General features: G+C 38.6%; 2 protein-coding genes across 4 annotated transcripts in view; one reads left to right on the top strand and one right to left on the bottom strand.

Moving 5' to 3' along the window:
• The window catches only part of LOC136253431 (uncharacterized), a 55,919-nt gene extending 41,469 nt beyond the window's left edge, over positions 1-14,450 (bottom strand). For 2 of the 3 annotated variants that reach the window (XM_066046100.1, XM_066046103.1), the window contains exons 1-2: positions 14,164-14,450; positions 10,646-11,376 (exon numbers count right to left, since the gene is read on the bottom strand). In XM_066046100.1, coding sequence (XP_065902172.1) covers positions 10,646-11,376; positions 14,164-14,416 — 984 coding nt within the window. In that variant the 5' untranslated portion in view covers positions 14,417-14,450. The remainder of the gene's footprint in view (positions 1-10,645; positions 11,377-14,163) is intronic. The other variant, XM_066046101.1, reaches the window with a different exon arrangement.
• LOC136253441 (uncharacterized) lies at positions 641-4,966 on the top strand. The gene is made up of 8 exons (XM_066046115.1): positions 641-954; positions 1,012-2,370; positions 2,482-3,195; positions 3,396-3,731; positions 3,783-3,846; positions 3,906-4,084; positions 4,137-4,202; positions 4,253-4,966. The coding sequence occupies exons 1-8, from the start codon at positions 742-744 to the stop codon at positions 4,862-4,864; spliced, it is 3,543 nt and encodes a 1,180-aa protein (XP_065902187.1). The 5' UTR covers positions 641-741; the 3' UTR covers positions 4,865-4,966.
• Positions 14,451-20,366: the final 5,916 nt, after the last annotated feature.

Below are 20,366 nucleotides of genomic sequence, written 5' to 3'. Positions count from 1 at the left end.
AAAGTAGGTGATTACATTATCTAACCGTGTGATAGTGTGTGAGAGACTGTTCTCATTCACTTAATAGTATATCTGGTACAGGATAAGTGCAGGAGTTACTAAAATGCTTGACTGAAGTTACAGAGTGCTTAGAGTATGATACTATGGCTGTTTATATACTGAAACCGCCATATGGCATGGTTGTGGTGGTGAGAAAGTTATATGTCCACTAGTATAATTGAGGTATAGATGACCTGAAGTTCCTGTTTCATTAAATTTGATTCTTTTGAACTCTACCAAAATAGGTCTCATTTTAAAATTGTCACTGATTACACCAATCTCATCTTTGTGTCAGCAAACGATTTATTGATCGTACAGTAAAAGGCATAGTGTATGGAATAGGTTCTTATGCCACACTTCTGTGGTTAGACTGATATACACACTGCGGCCCAAGAAGCCGGCGCGCCACACCGTGAGTATATTTACAGGAAGAAAGTAAACACGATTTTCACACCTTTGTAGCTCCGTGATTCCTTATCCGATTGAAACCAAAGTTGCTACAGACGTGCCAGCTAGGTAGGGGAGTCCACATTCCAAATTTGAAGAAAATCGCTCCATCCATTTCCGAGATGGGATGCAATTTATTCACATCATCTGATGCCCCGTATACGGAAACTCGTGTATTTATCGTGCTATAGCGCCTGCGATTTTATTTCTCGTTGTGGTTTTGCACCTGGTTTCTGGGCGGCCCGCTGTTTTGATATGGAGTTGTCAGTTGAAACAGAGAAACCACCCTGGGCTAGGCAATTGAAAAGACGCGGTTTTTATTTTGAAGGACTAGTGGACAGTGATGATGTGGAGACCCTACTTGAAGGACACAGAAGAGACACTGTGACCTCGTACGGGACAAGAACAAGCAGCAAGGTGACAGCTGATGATGGGACTGGTGATAAACAAGTAGCCCAAAACCTGCAGGTACTATTATATTAGTCACTTATCTGTGGCCTAAGTTATAAGCAATCTGTGTTTTAGGGAAAAGTTGTAAACTTGAAGTTGTTTTGGAGTCACACTGTTGGTCATTACACTGTTAATTGGGACAGTACACCATTTAGCTTAGGTGAAAAGCGCTTGCTGCACTGTCAGTATGGAAAGCAGTACTTTAAGCCTCACCAGCCAACAACTGATCGCATTAAGCTGCAGAGCACAAGAAAGATAGGGTGCAGTGCCAGTTTACATATTAGAAAGTTTATCTTTTATCCAAAATACAGTGTGCACTCTGAATTGTCTTCTAAAAGCTTAACTAAGAAACAGGAGCGAAAAGTCAAGGAAGCTGCCCTCCAACAGTTGAAAGATAAGCTAACTAACTCAGCTTCAGAAGTGCGTACAATTGACAAATACTTCGTTAGTTTACCTGCAAGTGAAGCCCACCATGACACACACCCCACAGGTGCATCTGTTGCATTTTCTCAGAAAGTTAATCCTTTGTTGATTCAGAAGATTCATGAACTTGTGTTGGCTGGTGTCTCAGAGCCAATTGAAATGAAGCGCCACATAAAGCATCATGTTTTACACTACTTAAGCAAAAGTGGAACCCCAGATCCCAATGACCGTGTGTATTACCCTACTCTTGATGACATAAGGAATCATATGAATCAAGCGCAAAAGACCCTGAAACTGTCTTTAGTTGATCAAGAAAATGTTTCCATGAAAACTGCCGAGTACCATAAATTATCACCTGAAACAAAAATACATTTTCAACCATTCACCAAACCTATCGACAATGAGAATTCAAATGGGACTGAACTACTGTGGGTTCACCAAGAACCGTGGCAACAGGACTTATTGATAAAGTATGGCAATACAGTTAGCATGATCGATGCCACATACAAGTCTACCAAATATGATTTACCTTTGTTCTTTATAACAGTGCGTACAAACACTGGCTACTGTGTTGTAGCAGAGTTTATTGTCCAAGGTGAAACAAAAGAAAGCATACAGAATGCTCTTTCTATCATCAAATCCTGGAATCCTCGGTGGGCTCCAAAGTACTTCATGACAGATTACAGTGAAGCTGAAATTTCCACCTTAGAAGCTGCATTTCCAGATACTGTTGTGTATCTATGTGATTTTCATAGGGAGCAAGCCTGGGAAAGATGGGTCAAAGCCAGTAAGCATGGACTAAGCAATTCTGAAGCAGACATCCTATTGGACCATCTCAGGGCAATAGCTTGGGCACCTTCTGCTAACCCTGAAGAATTTGAAGAAGGGAACAATTTCTCAAGGTATCATCACTATGACTCAGCCGTAGCAGTTTTAAAAGCTACAAATTTGTGGAATCGCAATAGCAATGTCCGTCAGTGGTTGACTACGACATGGCTGAATATCTCTGAGGTATGTCACATATATGTAGTCACCATTTCCGTTTCATATAGCTGCATGACTTTCACATCTATATAGTCACAATATGCTGACGTATTGTTAAGTATGTTTTGTGATTTTTAGAAATGGGCACGAGCGTACAGAGATGACACCTATCATGCTGCTGTTAACACAAATAATGGAGCAGAGGCAATGAATAAGTTGCTGAAATACAAGTTTCTTCCAAGACAGAAAACCCTGACTTTGTCGTTCTTGGTCATTAAGCTAATTGAGGAGTTTATACCTGCACTGCATTACAAATATGTGTTTCAGAACTTTAAGCAAACAACTTTGTACAGAGCATATAATCCGGCTGTAGTTCCACCATACCTTCAATCCAAGCCAAAGTCAACCATCTTGCACTGCCTCCATCGCAGATCAAAGAGTGTGAAGTACAGTGATTCTGATGTAAAGAAAGTTGATATGGTTAGAGGAATATTTAAAGTAAAGGGAAAGAACACAGATCACACAATAGACTTTTCAGTACCATCATGTACATGCAAAGATTGGATAGCTTACCATATTCCTTGCAAACATTTCTTTGCTATATTCAATGTGAAAGAAAGCTGGAACTGGGACAGGTTGCCTCAATCATATCTGGAATCTGCATACTTGAAGATTGATACCGATGCTATAGCTTCACATCTAAACTCCACAGGCACCACACCCTTGGATTCTGAAATACCACCACAAGAACCAGATGAATCAGATTTAGTTGGATACACAGATGGTGGGGCTGATGACTCTATACCTAATACTACCACTACTGAAGTGTTTGAAGCATTGCCCTCTGCTAAGGTATTGCATATGATTGGGAGAAAAGTGCTTGGGTTTAGTCAAAATGTATAAGAAAAACTTGCATGGCTTACTAAAGCCATGAAAGTTTTCAAGTCGGGCTTTGTCATTTACAGAATATACGCATTACCATTTTAGTGTTCTTTTGTATTAAGTTATTTGGTAGTGTTTGTCTCTAATCATGGTATTTTTATTTTCCACAGAAAAGTAGGCATTTGAAACAAATGGTTACAAACATGAGAGTTACCCTGGAATGCTTTAAAACTGTAACCTACAATATCGATAGCAATGTTTGCTTTGACGCCCTGGAAGGTATCCAACATAAGTTATCCAGTCTATTGCAAGAGTTTCAAGAACAACTACCACAATCCCATGGACTGTTAATAAGACCACAAATAAGGAAGCAGATGAAAAAATCCTTTAGGAGAAAGGTTTCATTGAAGAGACTAACCCAGCTGCCTAAGTGTACTACAAAAAGGAAAAAGAATGATTCAAGGTTTCGTGGCAGAGTTGGCAGGAAAGCAAGCATGTTAAGAAAGGTATGTGTGTGTGACATTTGTATAATTGTATTAGATACGTACATTTAACAGGCTTTTAATCAAGATAAAGATCATCATACTGCTACTAGGACAGCTCAAAACAAGAACGACTCAGGTATCGCGCATGCTATCTTGCACGTATGTAGTAAAGGATTTACATGATTCTGTATATAGGCAAGAGAAAGAGAAAACAACGCTGTGGAACATGTGGTGCGTGCTCTAAAGATGACTGTGCAGAGTGTGTCAACTGCAAAGACATGGTAAAGTTTGGTGGTACTGGTAAAAAGAAGAAGTGTTGTGTGCAACGACAGTGTAAAAACATACAGACAAAGGGAGAAAAATCCAGGCCTCAGGTGCTTCATGTTTCTGATGTTGGATGTGTGGTAACAGTGTTCACAATTGTAGATCTCACCCAGTAGTGATACCACAGTTGCTCAATGTCAGACAGTGTCAGTAGATGAGATGCAGCAGGTAATTTTGCACATCAGCAGATTTGCCTTCATGTGGTGTATCTGTGACAGGGGCTTCAGCAGATGTGTCCCAAGTACTTGGCACCACCTGGAGTTTCTATTCCTGCTGAGTATGTTCAAGTATTTCCAGAGTATCAGCAAATGGCTGTGACAGTCAATCAATACAATCGTACAATACATCGTGTTGCCCCAGACGGTAATTGTTTGTTTAGAGCATTGGCTCATCAGGCTTTTGGTGATCAGATCTACCATGCTCAAATGCGTAAGGCACTGGTCACGCTGATCAGTGACAATTTGGAGATATACAAGCCCCTGTATATGGGAAGAAGAAATGGATTTGAGGAGCATGTTGACAGGATGTCTAAGGACGGAATATGGGGTACACAGTTGGAAATACAAGCGGCGTCTGATTGTCTAGGTGTACCCGTGTACGAGTTAATGTACTGCTCTGCCACAAGTAGCCGCAAATGGATCACCTTTAAGCCGTGTCATGTGTTGATTACCCATGACGTGATACCACAGCCACATTTTCCATTTACAGTACATCACATTGAACTGCTTCATAATGGATATCACTATGACAGTATCACATCCAGTAATCATTGCAAGTTACAAGCACCCCATCTGAGTCGTGTAGAGGATCAACAAATAATATGCATTTAGGTGTACTTGTTTTATTGTGGTGTTACCCACAAGCTGCCATTCATGATTGTTGTGTGGTTAATTACAGTGGTCATAGCAATGTGAAGTGGTTTGAACTTTGAATGCTGTATTATTCATGAAGTGGGTGGGAGGCTTTTTGGAGGACTACACTAATAATAAGTTAATCCATATTTGCAAAAGTTCAAGTGGTAGCTATGGGCAAGTAGTATATTTAATGTGTGCTCTAATTGGACTTTTGGTTCTATTAGTAACATCAAGAGTTCATACTCTTCCTTATATATATTATTATGAACTCTTGGTAACATGCGCACGGTTCATACGACTCGGAAGCTTTAGTGATGGGTAACATTTGGAACGAACGACTGATTATTCTTAATCCTTTCCTTTTGCTTTACTTGGTGGATATGTCATGTAGTATGGAAGGATTTGTGGGGAACCCTCAGCTCGTGATGCTGTCGTTATTGAAGAAATCTGATCTGGTTCCATTAGTAAACCATTATAAATTAGAAATTGCCACCGACGCTCGGAAGGCAGATATTAAACCATAGATACTCCAGAAAACCATAGATCTTATGTATATAATATCTATGACAAAACCAACAACGAGAAATAAAATCGCAGGCGCTATAGCACGATAAATACCCGAGTTTCCGTATACGGGGCATCAGATGATGTGAATAAATTGCATCCCTTTCCGAGATACGATCGGCCAAAGTTTGGGTTTTTTTTCTTCGTTTTTTTCTTCTACTTCTTTTCGCACACTTTGGAAAATCCGCCATAAAACACGAATTCGTGCTTCAATCGGGCTGAAATTTGGCACACTCAAAGGACTCATTAAGGTGAATCTCAGTACCACGTTTGGTAGGAATCCGATGAACATTCACGGAGTTATGACCGATTATTTGCGTAAAATAAGGTCGAAGGTCTGTCACGCCCACAGGGTAAACCGCTTGAAGGAATGAGCTGAAAATTGCTATGTAGACGGAGTAACTATCGTAGGAGTGCCTTTTTGTGGTTTGAAAGGAATCCAGTTAAAAGCCATCGAGATATGACACAAAACCCAACCTGTGTCACAATTACGCGATCGATTTTTATGAATAAAAAAACTATTAGTTTTCACGCCTACTAGCCAAACCGCTTAGAGCAGTGAGCTGAAAATCGGTGTGTAGCTGGAATAATCATCATAGAAAGTCCTTGCAGTAGTACAGAAGAATCGGATTACAAACCACTGAGTTATGATTCCAAAGCCAACTACGTGTAACAAATGCGAGATCGAGATACTCTAATAGAACAGTCACCCTAATAGAGCATTCAGCTAATTTATTTACTCCATTATAGAATTCTATTACATTGCAAGTTATTCTGTAGGGAGTTCAGCTGCAAACAGTTAATCTTATAGACAGCTCAGCAAGAAGCAAGTCACCCTATAGAGAGTTCAGCTACAGATATATCGCTGTAGTGAATCAGAACATTACAAGTCACACTGAAGAGAGTTCAGCTATAAACAAGTCATGCACCCTGTGGAGAGTTTAGCTACACTCTCTAGAGAGTTCAGCTACAAACAAGTCACTGTGGAGAGAGTTCAGCTACAAAGAAACAACCCTGTAGAGAGTTCATCTATACAAACAAGTTAACCTATAGAGACCAGCTGCAAATAAGTAACCCTGTAGATATTTCAGCTACAGACAAGTCACTTTATAGTTTATACAATGTTCAGCTACAAGTAAGTCACTCTGTAGAGAATTTTGCTACAAACAAGTCACAGTGTAGAGAGTTCAGCAACCAAAAAACCACCTGTAAAGAGTTCAGCTATACAAACAAATTACTCTGTAGAGAGAACAGTTAGAAACAAGAGAGAGCTCAGTTAGAAGAAGTTGCCCTGTAGAGATCTCAGCTGCAAAGAAACCCTGTAGAAAGATCAACTACAGACAAATCACCCTGCAGAGTGTTCAGCTATAAACAAATCACCCTGTAGAAAGTTCAGGTACATACAAATCACCCTATATAGAGTTCAGCTACAAAAAAATCACTCTGTAGAGAGTTCAGCTACAAAGAAACCATCCTGTAGAGAGTTCAGCTACAAACAAGTTACCCTACAGTGAAATCAGTTTGAAACAAGAGATTTCAGCTACAAACAAATCAACCTGTAGAGAGTTCAGCTATGAACAGATCACCCTGTAGAGAGTTCAGCTATACAAGTCACCCTGTAGAGAGATCAGCTAGAAGAAGTCACCGTCTACAAAGATCAGCTAGAAGCAAGTCACCTTGTAGAGAGTTCAGTGACAAAGAAACAATCCTGTAGAGAGTTCAGCTACAAACCAATCACCCTGTAGAGAGTTCAGCTACAAATAAATCAACCTGTAGAGAGATCAGGTAGAAACTAGACACAATATAGGGAATTCAGTTACAAGCAAATCACCCTGTAAAGAGATCAGCTACAAACAAATCACCTTGCAGTGAGTTCAGCTATAAACAAATTACCCCGTAGAGAGATCAGCTACAAACAAAACACCGTGTAGAGACTTCAGCTACAAACAAATCAACCTGTAGAGATTTCAGTTAAAAACAAATCACCCACTGTAGAGAGATCAGCTACAACCAAATCACCCTGTAGAGAGATCAGCTAGAAACACATCACCCTGTAGAGAGTTCAGCTACAAACAAATCACCCTCTGGAAAGTTCAGCTACAACCAAATCACCCTGTAGAGAGTTCAGCTACAAACAAATCACATTGTAGAGAGTTAAGCTACAAACACATCACCCTGTAGAAAGATCAGCTACAAACAAATCACCTTGCAGTGAGTTCAGCTACAAACAAATTACCCTGTAGAGAGATCAGCTACAAACAAAACACCATGTAGAGACTTCAGTTACAAACAAATCAACCTGTAGAGATTTCAGTTACAAACAAATCACCCTGTAGAGAGATCAACTACAAACAATCATCCTGTAGAGAGATCAGCTACAGACAAATCTCCCTGTAGAGAGTTCAGCTACAGACAAATCACCCTGTAGAGAGTTCAGCTACAGACAAATCAACCTGTAGAGAGATCAGCTATATAGACACTAGACACAATATAGGGAATTCGGTTACAAGCAAATCACCCTGTAGAGAGTTCGGCTACAAACACATCACCCTGTAGAGAGATCAGCTACAAACAAATCACCTTGCAGTGAGTTCAGCTACAAACAAATTACCCTGTAGAGAGATCGGCTACAAACAAAACACCTTGTAGAGACTTCAGCTACAAACAAATCAACCTGTAGAGATATCAGTTACAAACAAATCATCCACTGTAGAGAGAGCAGCTACAACCTAAATCACCCTGTAGAGAGATCAGCTACAAACAAATCACCCTGTAGAGAGTTCAGCTACAAAAAAAATCACCCTGTAGAGAGATCAGCTAGCACCCTGTAGAGAGTTCAGCTACAAACAAATCACCTTGTAAAGAGTTAAGCTACAAACAAATTACCCTGTAGAGAAATCAGCTACAAATAAATCACCTTGTAGAGAGTTCACTTACAAACAAATCTACCTTTAGAGATATCAGTTACAAACAAATCACCCCCTGTAGAGAGATCAGATCACCCTGTAGAGAGAGTTCAGCTACAAACAAATCACCCTGTAGAAAGTACAGGTATAAAAAAATCACCCTATAGATAGTTTTGATACAAACAAATCACCCTGTAGAGTGTTCAGCAAGATAACAGTCACCCTGCAGAGACATCAGGTTACCCTATAGAGAGGTCAGCTAGAAGAAGTCACCTTGTAGAGAGTTCAGCAACAAAGAACCCACTCTGTAGAGAGTTCAACTAGAAACTAGTTACCCTATACAGAGATCAGCTATATGTAGAAACAAGTCATCCTGTAGAGAATTCAGCTACAAACACATCACCCGGCTGTAGAGATTTCAGCTACAAACAGATCATCATCCTGTAGATAGTTCAGCTATAGATACAAGTCACCCTGCATGTAGTAGGAGAAGTCACCTTGTAGAGAGATCAGCTAGAAACAAGTCACCTTGTAGAGACCAGCTACAAAGAAACCATCCTGTAGAGAGTTCAGCTACAAACAAATCACCCAGAGAGTTCAGCTATGAACAGATCACCCTGTAGAGAGTTCAACTATACAAGTCACCCTGTAGAGAGATCAGCTAGAAACAAGTCACCTTGTAGAGAGTTCAGCTACAAAGAAACCATCCTGTAGAGAGTTCAGCTACAAACAAATCATCCTGCATATAGTTCAGCTGCAAATAAATTACCCTGTAGAGCGTTCAGCTACAAAAAAATCACCCTGTAGAGTGTTCAGCTAGATAAAAGTCACCCTACAGAGAGATCAGGTCACCCTATAGAGAGATTAGCTAGAAGAAGTGATCTTGTAGAGAGTTCAGCTAGAAATAAGTTACCCATAGAGAGATCAGCTAGAAACAAGTCACCCTGTAGAGATTTCAGTTACATACAGATCATCCTGTAGATAGTTCAGCTAGATACAAGTCACCTTGTAGAGAAATCAGCTAGAGGAAGTCATCTTGTAGAGAGCCAGCTAGAAACAAGTCACCTTGTAGAGAGTTCAGTGACAAAGAAATTATCCTGTAGAGAGTTCTTCTGCAAACAAATCGCCCTGTAGAGAGTTCAGATGCAAACAAATCACCCTGTAGAGAGTGCAGCTACAAACAAATCAACCTGTAGAGAGTTTAGCTACATTTCAAGTCCCTTAGTAGAAAGATCAGCTGTGAACAAGTTATCCAGTAGGGAATAATAGACATGTAATAAATATATTTATGTAATTACTGATAAAATCAAAAACAGTTGAAGTATTAAAAATCTGCTCTGTCTTTTTATTCTTCCTGTGGTAAAGAAATAGGATAGGTTACAAAAGCCCCAAAGCCAGCCTATGGCCAGCTTTGGGGTATACAAATACAAAAAGAAGTGATATCTAGTCAAAAACAGCCAAGCTGTAAAAACAGGTGCGGCCCCTAAAAAGGCCAAGGTGAAAAAAGATGTGAAATCCAAGGTGGTGACCAAGAAATGGCTGTGATGGTAGGTTAATGGTAAAAATTTTAATAACAACAATTCAGGTGAATTTGGTGCCGCTTGGTCTTGGCACAAAATTCACCTGAATTGTCGTTATTAAAATTTTTACCATTAACCTACCATCACAGCCATTTCTTGGTCGCCACCTTGGATTTCACATCTTTTTTCACCTTGGCCTTTTTAGGGGCCGCACTCTTTTTTTACATCTTGGCTGTTTTTGATTAGATACACACATGTACAATTTTTGTCAAATTAGAAACCATGCAAATGCATGTTCATAGCTGACTGCAGGCCAGTTATGGGTGCAAGACTGGTATAATCATATGCAGTGGCTATTACCACCAACTGTTGATGTCATTAAGTGCAACCACAATCAATCGACATCAACCCTAGGCAAAAGTTGACCTTGAGTTCATAACAGACAGTGAAAGACATAATAATTCTTAACAAACAACTTTATTTACCATTAAGGTTGGGTAGCTTTAGTTTGATCATAATGAATATGGTTTCCTTTTTCTAAGTGACAAATACATCCTTCTTGATTTGGGTACAATAATAAAGTGGGTTAAGAAGTGCCAGCTGAGTGGTGAATATTCTGGACTATTGGTAATCCTGAGTTGGCAACTTACTTTAATTCATTTTTCGTTAAAGTTTATTAGCGTTGGTCTATAACACACTATATATATAGTTCACTCAATACATACACCCCTGTGCACATGTACACAACATACTACAGTGGTACTTACATTGTCTCTGTGATCAAATATCACTGTTTTTGATATTTTTAAATACAGAAATATTTCCTTAGTAAACTTATGAATATTATTTTTAGCTGTTTCTATCATGTATGAAACTGCATTGACAGGAATGAACCATTCAAACACTACAGAGGAGAACGGAGATACTTTAGAAAATGGAGACATCACATAAGGCTCTACTCCACAATGTTGTGAAATAAACTGTTTCAACTCATCATACTCCTCCTTTGTGATGGATGAGAATATTTTCTTGTCTACAATTGCAACCATTTTGTGGTAACCTTCTGGGAACTTACTACTTTCTTTCAAACAATGCTCATATATCTCTTGTAGTTTCATTTTAATGTCTATTTTTATCTGAAACTTTTCCAGTGATTCTAAACACTTCACTGCATTTAATGATGACATAAGTACACTCAACATGGAGTGATCATCCCATCTGTAGCAGTGACGTAGTTTAAATACCAGAAGTGTGTCAATGTCATTACAAGCTTTTATGCTTTCAAGTTCAGCATCACCAAACATCCTAACACCAGACTTGTCCTTCACTGTTAGAGTAGATGACATAATTTTCAACAATTCCAAGTTATCATCTTTATTTTTCTTCAATTCTTTCAAAATTTGTTGAAGAAGAATTGCAAACTCTACACTAGCTTGCTCAGCAGTGTTAAACACATCTGAGACAGCTGTATCCGCTGTAGGAATGTCTTCAGTATCTGCTATAATCAATAAGTAAAGTTTAATACCCAGTATATAGCTTACTTTAGAAAGAGTACTGCGCAATGCCAAAGGGTATCTCTCAGGCCAAAGTGACATCGAACAGTGAAAAAATCAAGCCCATAGCCTTAGCCGTTATCAAGTTACACTTGTCTGGATCATTTACTCAGTCAGTCAGTCACTAGAAAATTCCGTTTAATAATTATAAATAAATAAAATTCGTAGCAACTTGTTGAAAGCATTTTAGGGCAGCCTGAAGGCTTGTACGCATGGGCTTAGTTTTACCTAACCAATACTATTTCATCATCATCATCAGGAAAAAGTGAGGCTGGTTTTTGGGTGATGTTTTCCTTGGCCTTTGTAGTCCCTACTATAGTCATACTGTATGATTCAGCTGTAGTATAAGTCACTTTGGGCCTTGTTGTAGCATTAGTCAAGGCTGAAGTGGCACTTCTTACCATTAAGTGACATACAATGTCTCTACCAATTGAGTTCTTCTACCTGTAAGTACACACTATTTGCTATGAGAAACTACATAAGTGTACTCTCAGGTAACTGATAGCACTGATACCAGTCATAAATTTGATTTCTAGAAACCATTTCCTTTTCACCAAAGCCTAAAGTGGATTGCCCACTACGTTAAAATTGAACAAATAAAGTCTTTGTCATTGCTGTATGGATTGTAATCTGTGCTGTATGGATTGATTGGAAGTTTGTGTGTGGATTCATAATCTAGGGATGCTCTTCCTTGATACTGCCTTTCACACATCAGGAAGCTTTCTGAGTGAAGAAAAAAAGCCCAAGATCAACGCTGTAGTAGCATGAAATATCACCAATCAGTGTGAGTTTAATTTCTTCACATGGTCTCTGTGTGTGTGCGCGCGTGTGTGTGAGTGCGTGCGTGCGTGTGTGTGTGTGTGTGTGTGTGTGTGTGTGTGTGTGTGTGTGTGTGTGTGTGTGTGTGTGTGTGTGTCTCTGTGTGTGTCTGTGTGTCTGTGTGCAGGGTACAGGGGTGTAAATGCAATGGCAAATTATGTGACAAATGTTTACCGACTTTGGAATTGCTAATATAAAGAGTCTTGTGTACAGGAATTATATTTCTATCAGTTGAAAACTATGTTTAAACCAGTTAGCTAAAATTTTCCAGCCCACGTCAATGAGAACTACCTAAATTAAAAGTGCTTTCTGCTTTTTAGGTATGTGACTGCGGTCTAGACTAGATAGAGATTATTCAAAGCTTGAAATGTCTTTGTGTGTAATGTAGTACAGTGTATTGTACGGATACAGTCCATATAAAATGTATAAGAAATGCAACATTATCATCCAGTACTGTATAATAGGGACCACAAAGATGTATGAAAGAACAGTACCCAAAAACCAGCCTCACTTTTAATTCCCAGACAACAATGAGGTAGTATTGGTTAGACAAAACTAAGCCCAAACAAGCCTTGATATCAACCCGAAATACTTTCAACAAGTTACTACAGACTTTAAAAATATATATATTTAATGGAAATTTCTAGTGACTGACTGACTGAGTATTACTAAGTAACTGACCAACTGATGCCTTCAGACAAGCGTAACTCGATAACGGCTAAGGCTACGGGCTTTATTTTTTCACTATTTGATGTCGCTTCAGCCCGAGAGGTGCCTTTTGGCATACAATAGTATGTACAATACATTCTTCATGGAATTACCAGTGTCCTCCTTTGTTTCCCATTCATGTTTACTGACAGCAAAAAAAAGTGAATTTTGGCAGTAGCATATGTGAGGGCTTCCCTTCGTAATGGAAGTCATCCGTATTTTTCATAGCTGTTACTTTGATTGCAGAGGTGCTTTTTGAACAGTTCTTGATTCGTACCACTGTGTAACGGGTTTAACATAGCTAGCAATGAAGTGTAACAGATACTTCAGTTGTTAGACAACAATAATATTGTTATAACTGGGGTGCGCCCATTTCTTTCTTTTGATGTGGTATGCGTGGATTGCAGGTGTGCTTTTCAAACAGTTCTTGATTTGTAATGCTGTGTCATGGGTCTAAAATAGCTGACAACAAAGCAGAATGGATACTTCACTTTTCAGACGATAATTGATAAAGCTGGGACGCTCTTTCACCATATAGGTAGGCTCACCAGAATAATATATTACAAAAAAAATCAACAATCAAGTATACAAAAAAATTGGAATTTTCAACTGTAGTAGGGACCATAGCTCATTGATAAAAAGTGCTGAAACAAACTGGAGTAGTGCATGATACTAAATCACAGTAAAACAATAAGAAGTGTTATATCCCTACTGTGCATTTACGTTATGGTATCTTGAGCACAGTAGGGATATAACACTTCATATTGTTTTACTGTGATTTTATATCGTGCACTACTCCAGCTTGTTTCAGTACTTTTTATCAATGTGTTATGGTCCCTACTCCAGTTGAAAATTCCAAATTTTAATTGAGTAGTTGTAAACTCAATAATCAAATTGCTAGGTGACAACACAAATCATTTTCCTGGTTTTTTGTTGTTAAATCTTAAAGCAATAGTTGACTTCCTATAACTTTGTGGTTACTTAACAGCAGCAGTCCTTTCATTTCTGCACTAGGTTATTTATGTTTGTAATATATTTTTATCACATAGCCTTATGACCACCCTAAGTTGGCAGTGGTACTAAACATTTGGCATCCATTGAATTGGTACGTACATATATAACTGGTTAACATAACTGAGTTTTGGAAAACTAAGAGTCTGTTATAAGATGCTGATCATAACTCAGTAGTTGTATTGTAGACTAACCTTCTTTAGACAATTTTTTATGATGAACACTATCTGCTGCACTGTTCAATCCAATATCATTCAATGCTGTAACTAGTTTACTCCAACTGGCATCAGTTTTCATCTCAAGCCACTTTTTGAACATTCTACTACACCGATCATCATCGCTTTGATGGTTGGTCTCTATCACATCCAGTACAGCAGTGTCACCATCCAGTAACTCCACTCCAAGAGTATACCATTTGGTAGCTACTCCTCTAGCTTCATGTCTCATAACATTGTTTAAATTCTTTAAATTAAGTTGGTCATGATCTGTATATGACACGAACAGCATGTGCAAGGTAATGTATAGCAACACATCAGTAGATATATTTAGTTCTATAAATACAGGAAATTAACTTAATAAGTGGTTATGAACTGTAATTGACACATAGTAACACAAAATTCAATCAGTGGAATAATACTAAGTACATATATGTAGAAAACTATAAGTATATATTTGCATGATTGTTATTAAAGAGGAAATGCATCATGAAATTGTTTTGTTATAAAATTATTCAATAGTGCATAAGCACGTGATTATTTAACAACCAAAAAAGATCGTATGTTACGTATCTACACCGTAAGTATGTGGGATAATCATACAGTATGATAGTACTGTATAGTAGGGACATCGAAGGTGTGGGACGATCCATGATATAATATAACCCAAAAACCTGCTGCGATTTTTCCTCACAACGACATGACAGTATTGTTTGGGTAAAACAAAGCCCAAAAGTGTCTTCAGATTGACCCGAAACGTTTCCGTCAAGTTGCTACAGAATTTAAAAAAATTTAGTCAATGGAATTTTCTACTGCCTGCCTGCCTGCCTGCCTGCCTGACGCTTTCAGTCAAGCGTAGCAGAAAACTGGCTACAGCTACAGCCCTATCTCTTTCGCAGAAATGTTTCTAGATCACTTAAGAAAAACCTTTGGTATATTGATAAACATACAATGCTTGCGCTATTGTCTTACCTTTTATCCTTCTTTACCATGGCCATCAGTCAAGGTTCTACCACTGAGTGTTAATAGACTACAGTACGGCTTCCATCTACCAGTGTATATGGCACCAAACTATTCGAATACACATGGTCACCAGGTGCGCCAAACTATTTTGAACACATGCGTAGGTGACTTGCTGTTGATATCGATCAGTGAGAGCAACTCACGGCGAACTATATAGCAATGTGTAAGTCAATAAATAAGTTTATTTAGTAACGCTGTTAAACTGAGTTGGGTCATCCAGGTCCCGCTTTACAGATTATCTGGGTCTGACCCCACTTGCTAAACTAAATTTGGACATGTTACTACACGTCATAGCGTAGCCCTGCTTCTTTCATGAGCCACACCCACTTACGTAAATTACTGTCTGTAGACATATGGTAGCCACACCCATTCATCAGTCTGTAGGTATGCACGAATCCATGTCCATTATTGTCTGCAGGCTTATGTAGGGATGGACGGTATTGCTTTTTTGAAGAACGGTACGGAATTAGGAAAAATACCTCGGTATCACTAAATACCTTTTATATTGTACACTTTAAAAACCTGGGTAAGCTATGATTTACACTTATACCCACATTGTGCTAGTAGTGAAAGATATCTTTTAAAGGAACAAACGAAATGACAATTGTACCACAAAGTAAGGTTTGAATATCTCAAAAGATAAATTATTGTGTTTGTCTGGTCCACAGCATAAACACATGGTTGTATGGGGCTTGACTTCATGTGTAGCCACCACTAAACCACCAAAACTTTAATTAATACATTAAATTCGGTATTCGGTACCTTTAGAAAGCCACAACGGTATCTGAAAAATACCTTTTTAACTACTAATACCTAAATACCTCCCAACCCTAGGCTTATGTAGAGCCACGCCCACTGATCAGTTGTTATTTTATGAGTCATAATCTAGTATAATAATGCTGTGATTAACTCTTAAAGTATTGTGACTGGTTTCGTGAAAAGCAGGCTATTTTGTGGTCATGAGCTTGCAAAAAAAAACTTCACAAACAAGTATAAGAAAAAATTAGGAATTTAAAATTAGAGCAGGGACAGTGTATAGTGCTGCAATAAAAAGTACTGAAACAAGCTGGATTGGAGTAGTACTTAATGTCCAAATACCGTAAAACAATAAGAAGTGAATATCCTTACTGTGCATTGAGTGTAGCACAGTAGGGATATTCACTTCTTATTGTTTTACAGTATTTGGACATTACGTACTACTCTGATCCAGCTTGTTTCAGTACTTTTTATTGCAGTACTATACACCGTCCCTACTCTAATTTAAATTTCCTAATTTTTTCTAATCTTAAGACCATCACAGATTTTATTCTATGGTTGTAAAAGTAGTCTATATCAAAACAGCCAAGTTGTGATAAAAGGATGTAGCTCCTAAAAAAGCCATAGTGAAAAATTATGTGAAATACTAGGTGATAGCCAAGAAATGGTTGTGATGGTATGTACTGTATATACTGTAGGTTAATTGCAAAGTTTCAATTACAGGTAAATTTATGTTCTTTCAAGGATTCGGCACTAAATTTACCAAAATTGTCATAATTAAAATTTTTGCTTCTACCATCACAGCCAAGAAATGGCTGTCACCTTGAATTTCACTTTTTTTTCACCATGGCTTTTATGGGGTCACACCTTTTTCATATCAATTTCTTCTTTTGTAAATATATGGTTTGGGGATTCTTTCTACCTGTCATTTTTCTTTATTGCAGAAAGGAAGAGATCCAGAGCAGACATTTTATTTGTGGATAATATATGTATTAGATAAAGCACTGCCGCGAGTACTATATGGGAAATATAGCACGAGGCGAAGCCAAGTGCTATATTTCGTCTCGAGACCACTCTTTGAGTGCTATATTTCCCGTATAGCACGAGCGAAAGTCAGTGCTTTATCTGGTATAGAGAACTGTCAACTTGAGGTACACACAAGACACACGAAACAATTAGAAACTCACGGAGGAGTGTTATCATCGGTAGAATAGGCATTGCGCCTCTGTTTAGCCTGCGTTGCGCTGTGCTGTGCCTTCATTAGTCGTTTTGTGAGTCTAGTCCGTCTTCTCAAACCATAAAGGTTTTGATTGTGGTATATTAATAAGCATATTTCCGTGATATTCCTAGGACTCGTCCGCTTATGTGAGCAAAACGTACTAAGAACGTTCACTGCTGCTGACCACAAGAAACCATCATCGAAATCTTCAAGTGCGTCTATAAATAAAATTCAGTGGTTTGGCTCTTACTGGTTGGGTTGACTGGTCAACCAGCACAGTCGGGCTATCAGCCTACACTGGCTTGGTTGATTGGTTGTACTGACCAGAGTGAGTAATCAAGTAGGTTGTCAGCCTACACAAATAGACCTGGCAGTTCTATAACTACCTGATATAGAACTGTGGTCTATTAAAGTGTTCTATAACTGCCAAATATAGAACACTTGCTCCTTTATGGCGAATATAGAACACTTTTTTGCTTTGATACTCCCACGCAAAGTTCTTTATATATATATATATATAATTTTTTTTTTTTTGCTATAAATCATACAAATTTGTTATTACTACTGTATAAAATTATTACATGAATTATCCTCTACAGGTTCACTTGTTTTTAGCTGAACTCTCTAGATATTGCATTAACATGTATAAGTGTGATAAAACTTGTTTGATGGTTATACAGTAAGTGTATATCTAATCCAAAACAGCCAAGCTGTAAAAAAAGAGTGTGGCCCTAAGAAAGGATATGGTGAAAAAAGATGTGAAATCCAAGGTGGCGGCCAAGAAATGGCTTTGATGGTAGGTTAATGGTAAAAAATTTAATAACGACAATTCAGGTGAATTTGGTGTCGCTTGGTCTTGGCACAAAATTCACCTGAATTGTCGTTATTAAAATTTTTACCATTAACCTACCATCACAGCCATTTCTTGGCCACCACCTTGGATTTCACATCTTTTTTCACCATGCATAGCCTTTCTGAGGGCCGCACTCTTTTTTTACAGTTTGGCTGTTTTGGATTAGATTTACTTTTATTTGTATTTGTATACCCCAAAGCCAGCCATAGGCCGGCTTTGGGGCTTTTTAACCTATCTTTCTTTCTTTGCCGCAGGAAGAAGAAATAGATGAAGCAGATTTTTAATACTTTAACTAATGATTTTATCAGTAAATGTACAAATTATATATATATATATAATACATATAGTTATTACATGTCAATTATTTCCTACGGATAACTTGTTTGCAGCTGATCTCTCTACTGGGTAACTTGAAATGTAGCTGAACTCTCTACAGGGTGATTTGCTTGTAGATGAACTCTCTACAGGATTCTCTCTACAACATGGGCGTATCTAGCCCAAACATGATGCCCGGGTAAGCCCATTTACTTGTACACCTATTCCAGTGAACAATCTGTGTGGGTTCATACGTGCATTCATCAAATTGTTGTTTTCAAGTGCATGGCATGGCTAGTTACAATTATTAACTCTTACCTGTTTGCATATATAATAGCTCATCACTCCATACTAGTCTCTAGCTACGACGCATGTAATTGATTGTGGGACTGCAGCAACATGTGCCACACAAAAGGATTCTTCCAAATCATAATGAACAATACTACTGAACCGATAGATTTCTTGCACTGACTCATACTTGTGCGGATCACAAAACCGCCACGACACCGGTTCATCTATGTACTCACTAGGGGAATCCATTCACTGCAACCACCCGCCAACTATACCACGCCCTGCTGAGTGGTCCTACAAAGTATCATCAGCAGTTCTCTCATGTTATTCCCTTGACATTCCTTCGTCGTAGTTGTACCACAATGAATCCGGGCACTGATTATTCAGAATTAGACCGCTACCTGTTGAAATCAAGTAGCCAAACAGCTAGTCGTTTTCCACTTCACGCGGTCTATATACAAGCAAACTGCAAACTATCATCACTTCCACTGTTAGATGAGACTACAAATTGGCACTATTCACTAGATTTTGGGCGGGCACATCTCCGTTTTTCAGATTTAAATATACATAGTAACTCGTAATCTACGGGGCTATTATAAGTCAAACTCTTGATTAAACGTGCAGCGCTTATTTTCCATGCAAGAATTCACTGCAAACGTTTGCTACAGTCAAGAATCGTAATTACTGAATTGTGAGCAGTGTATTTTCATGCGTTGCTGCCACGCCAGAAGATTTTCTGATGCCCGGGCAAGGTAAGCTGATGCCTGGGCAAATGCCCGGGTATGCCCGGGTGTGGATACGCCACTGCTCTACAAGGTGACTTCTAGCTGAACGCCCTACAGGGTGATCTTTTCGTAGCTAAACTCTCTACATGGTGGTTTCTTTGTAACTGAACTTTCTACAGGATGACTTGTTTCTAGCTGAACTCTCTACAGGGTGATTTGTTTGCAGCTGAATTCTCTACATGGTAGTTTCTCTGTAATTGAACTATCTCTACAAGGTAACTTCTTCTAGCTGATCTCTCTACAGGGTGATTTGTTTGTAGCTGAACTCTCTACAGGGTGATCTGTTAGTAGCTGAACTCTCTACAGCGAGATTTGTTTGCAGCTGAACTCTCTACATGATGGTTTCTTTGTCTCTACAAAGTGACTTCTTCTAGCTGGTCTCTCTACAGGGTGATTTGTTTCTAGATGAACTCTCTACTGGGTGACTTTCCTGCAGCTGAGTTGTCTATCAGACTAACTGTTTGTACCTGAATTCCCCACAGAATAACTTGCAATGTAATGTTATAAACGTAGCTGAATGCTTTATTAGGCTGACTGTTCTATTAAAGTATCTCGATCTTGCATTTGCTACACGTAGTTGCGTTTCGAATCATACCTAACTGGTTTGGAATCTGATTCCTCTGTACTACTGCAAGGAGTTTCTATGATGATTATTCCAGCTACATACTGATTTTTAGCTCATTGCTCTAAGCGGTTTGCCTGATAGATGTGAAAACTAATAGTTTTCTATTCATAAAAATCGATCGCGTAATTTTGACACAGGTTGGGTTTTATGTCATATCTCCATGGTCTTTATCTTGATTCCTTTCAAACCACAAAAAAGCACTCCTGCAATGGTTACTCCATCTACATAGCAATTTTCAACTCATTCCTCCAAGGGGTTTACCCTGTAGGCGTGACAGACCTTCGACCTTATTTTACACAAATAAATGGTCATAAC

Source organism: Dysidea avara, chromosome 4 (genome assembly GCF_963678975.1).
Source record: "Dysidea avara chromosome 4, odDysAvar1.4, whole genome shotgun sequence".
Lineage (NCBI taxonomy): Eukaryota > Metazoa > Porifera > Demospongiae > Dictyoceratida > Dysideidae > Dysidea > Dysidea avara.
The sequence above is the reverse complement of the archived record's forward strand: the minus strand, read 5'-3'. Positions and strand labels throughout refer to the sequence as shown.

Coding starts and splice junctions, on each gene's coding strand:
- LOC136253441 (XM_066046115.1), top strand. CDS start 742: ATGGAGTTGTCAGTTGAAACAGAGAAACCACCCTGGGCTAGGCAATTG. Junction 955..1,011: donor AAGTAGCCCAAAACCTGCAG/GTACTATTATAT, acceptor TCTGTGTTTTAG/GGAAAAGTTGTAAACTTGAA. Junction 3,196..3,395: donor AAGCATTGCCCTCTGCTAAG/GTATTGCATATG, acceptor TATTTTCCACAG/AAAAGTAGGCATTTGAAACA.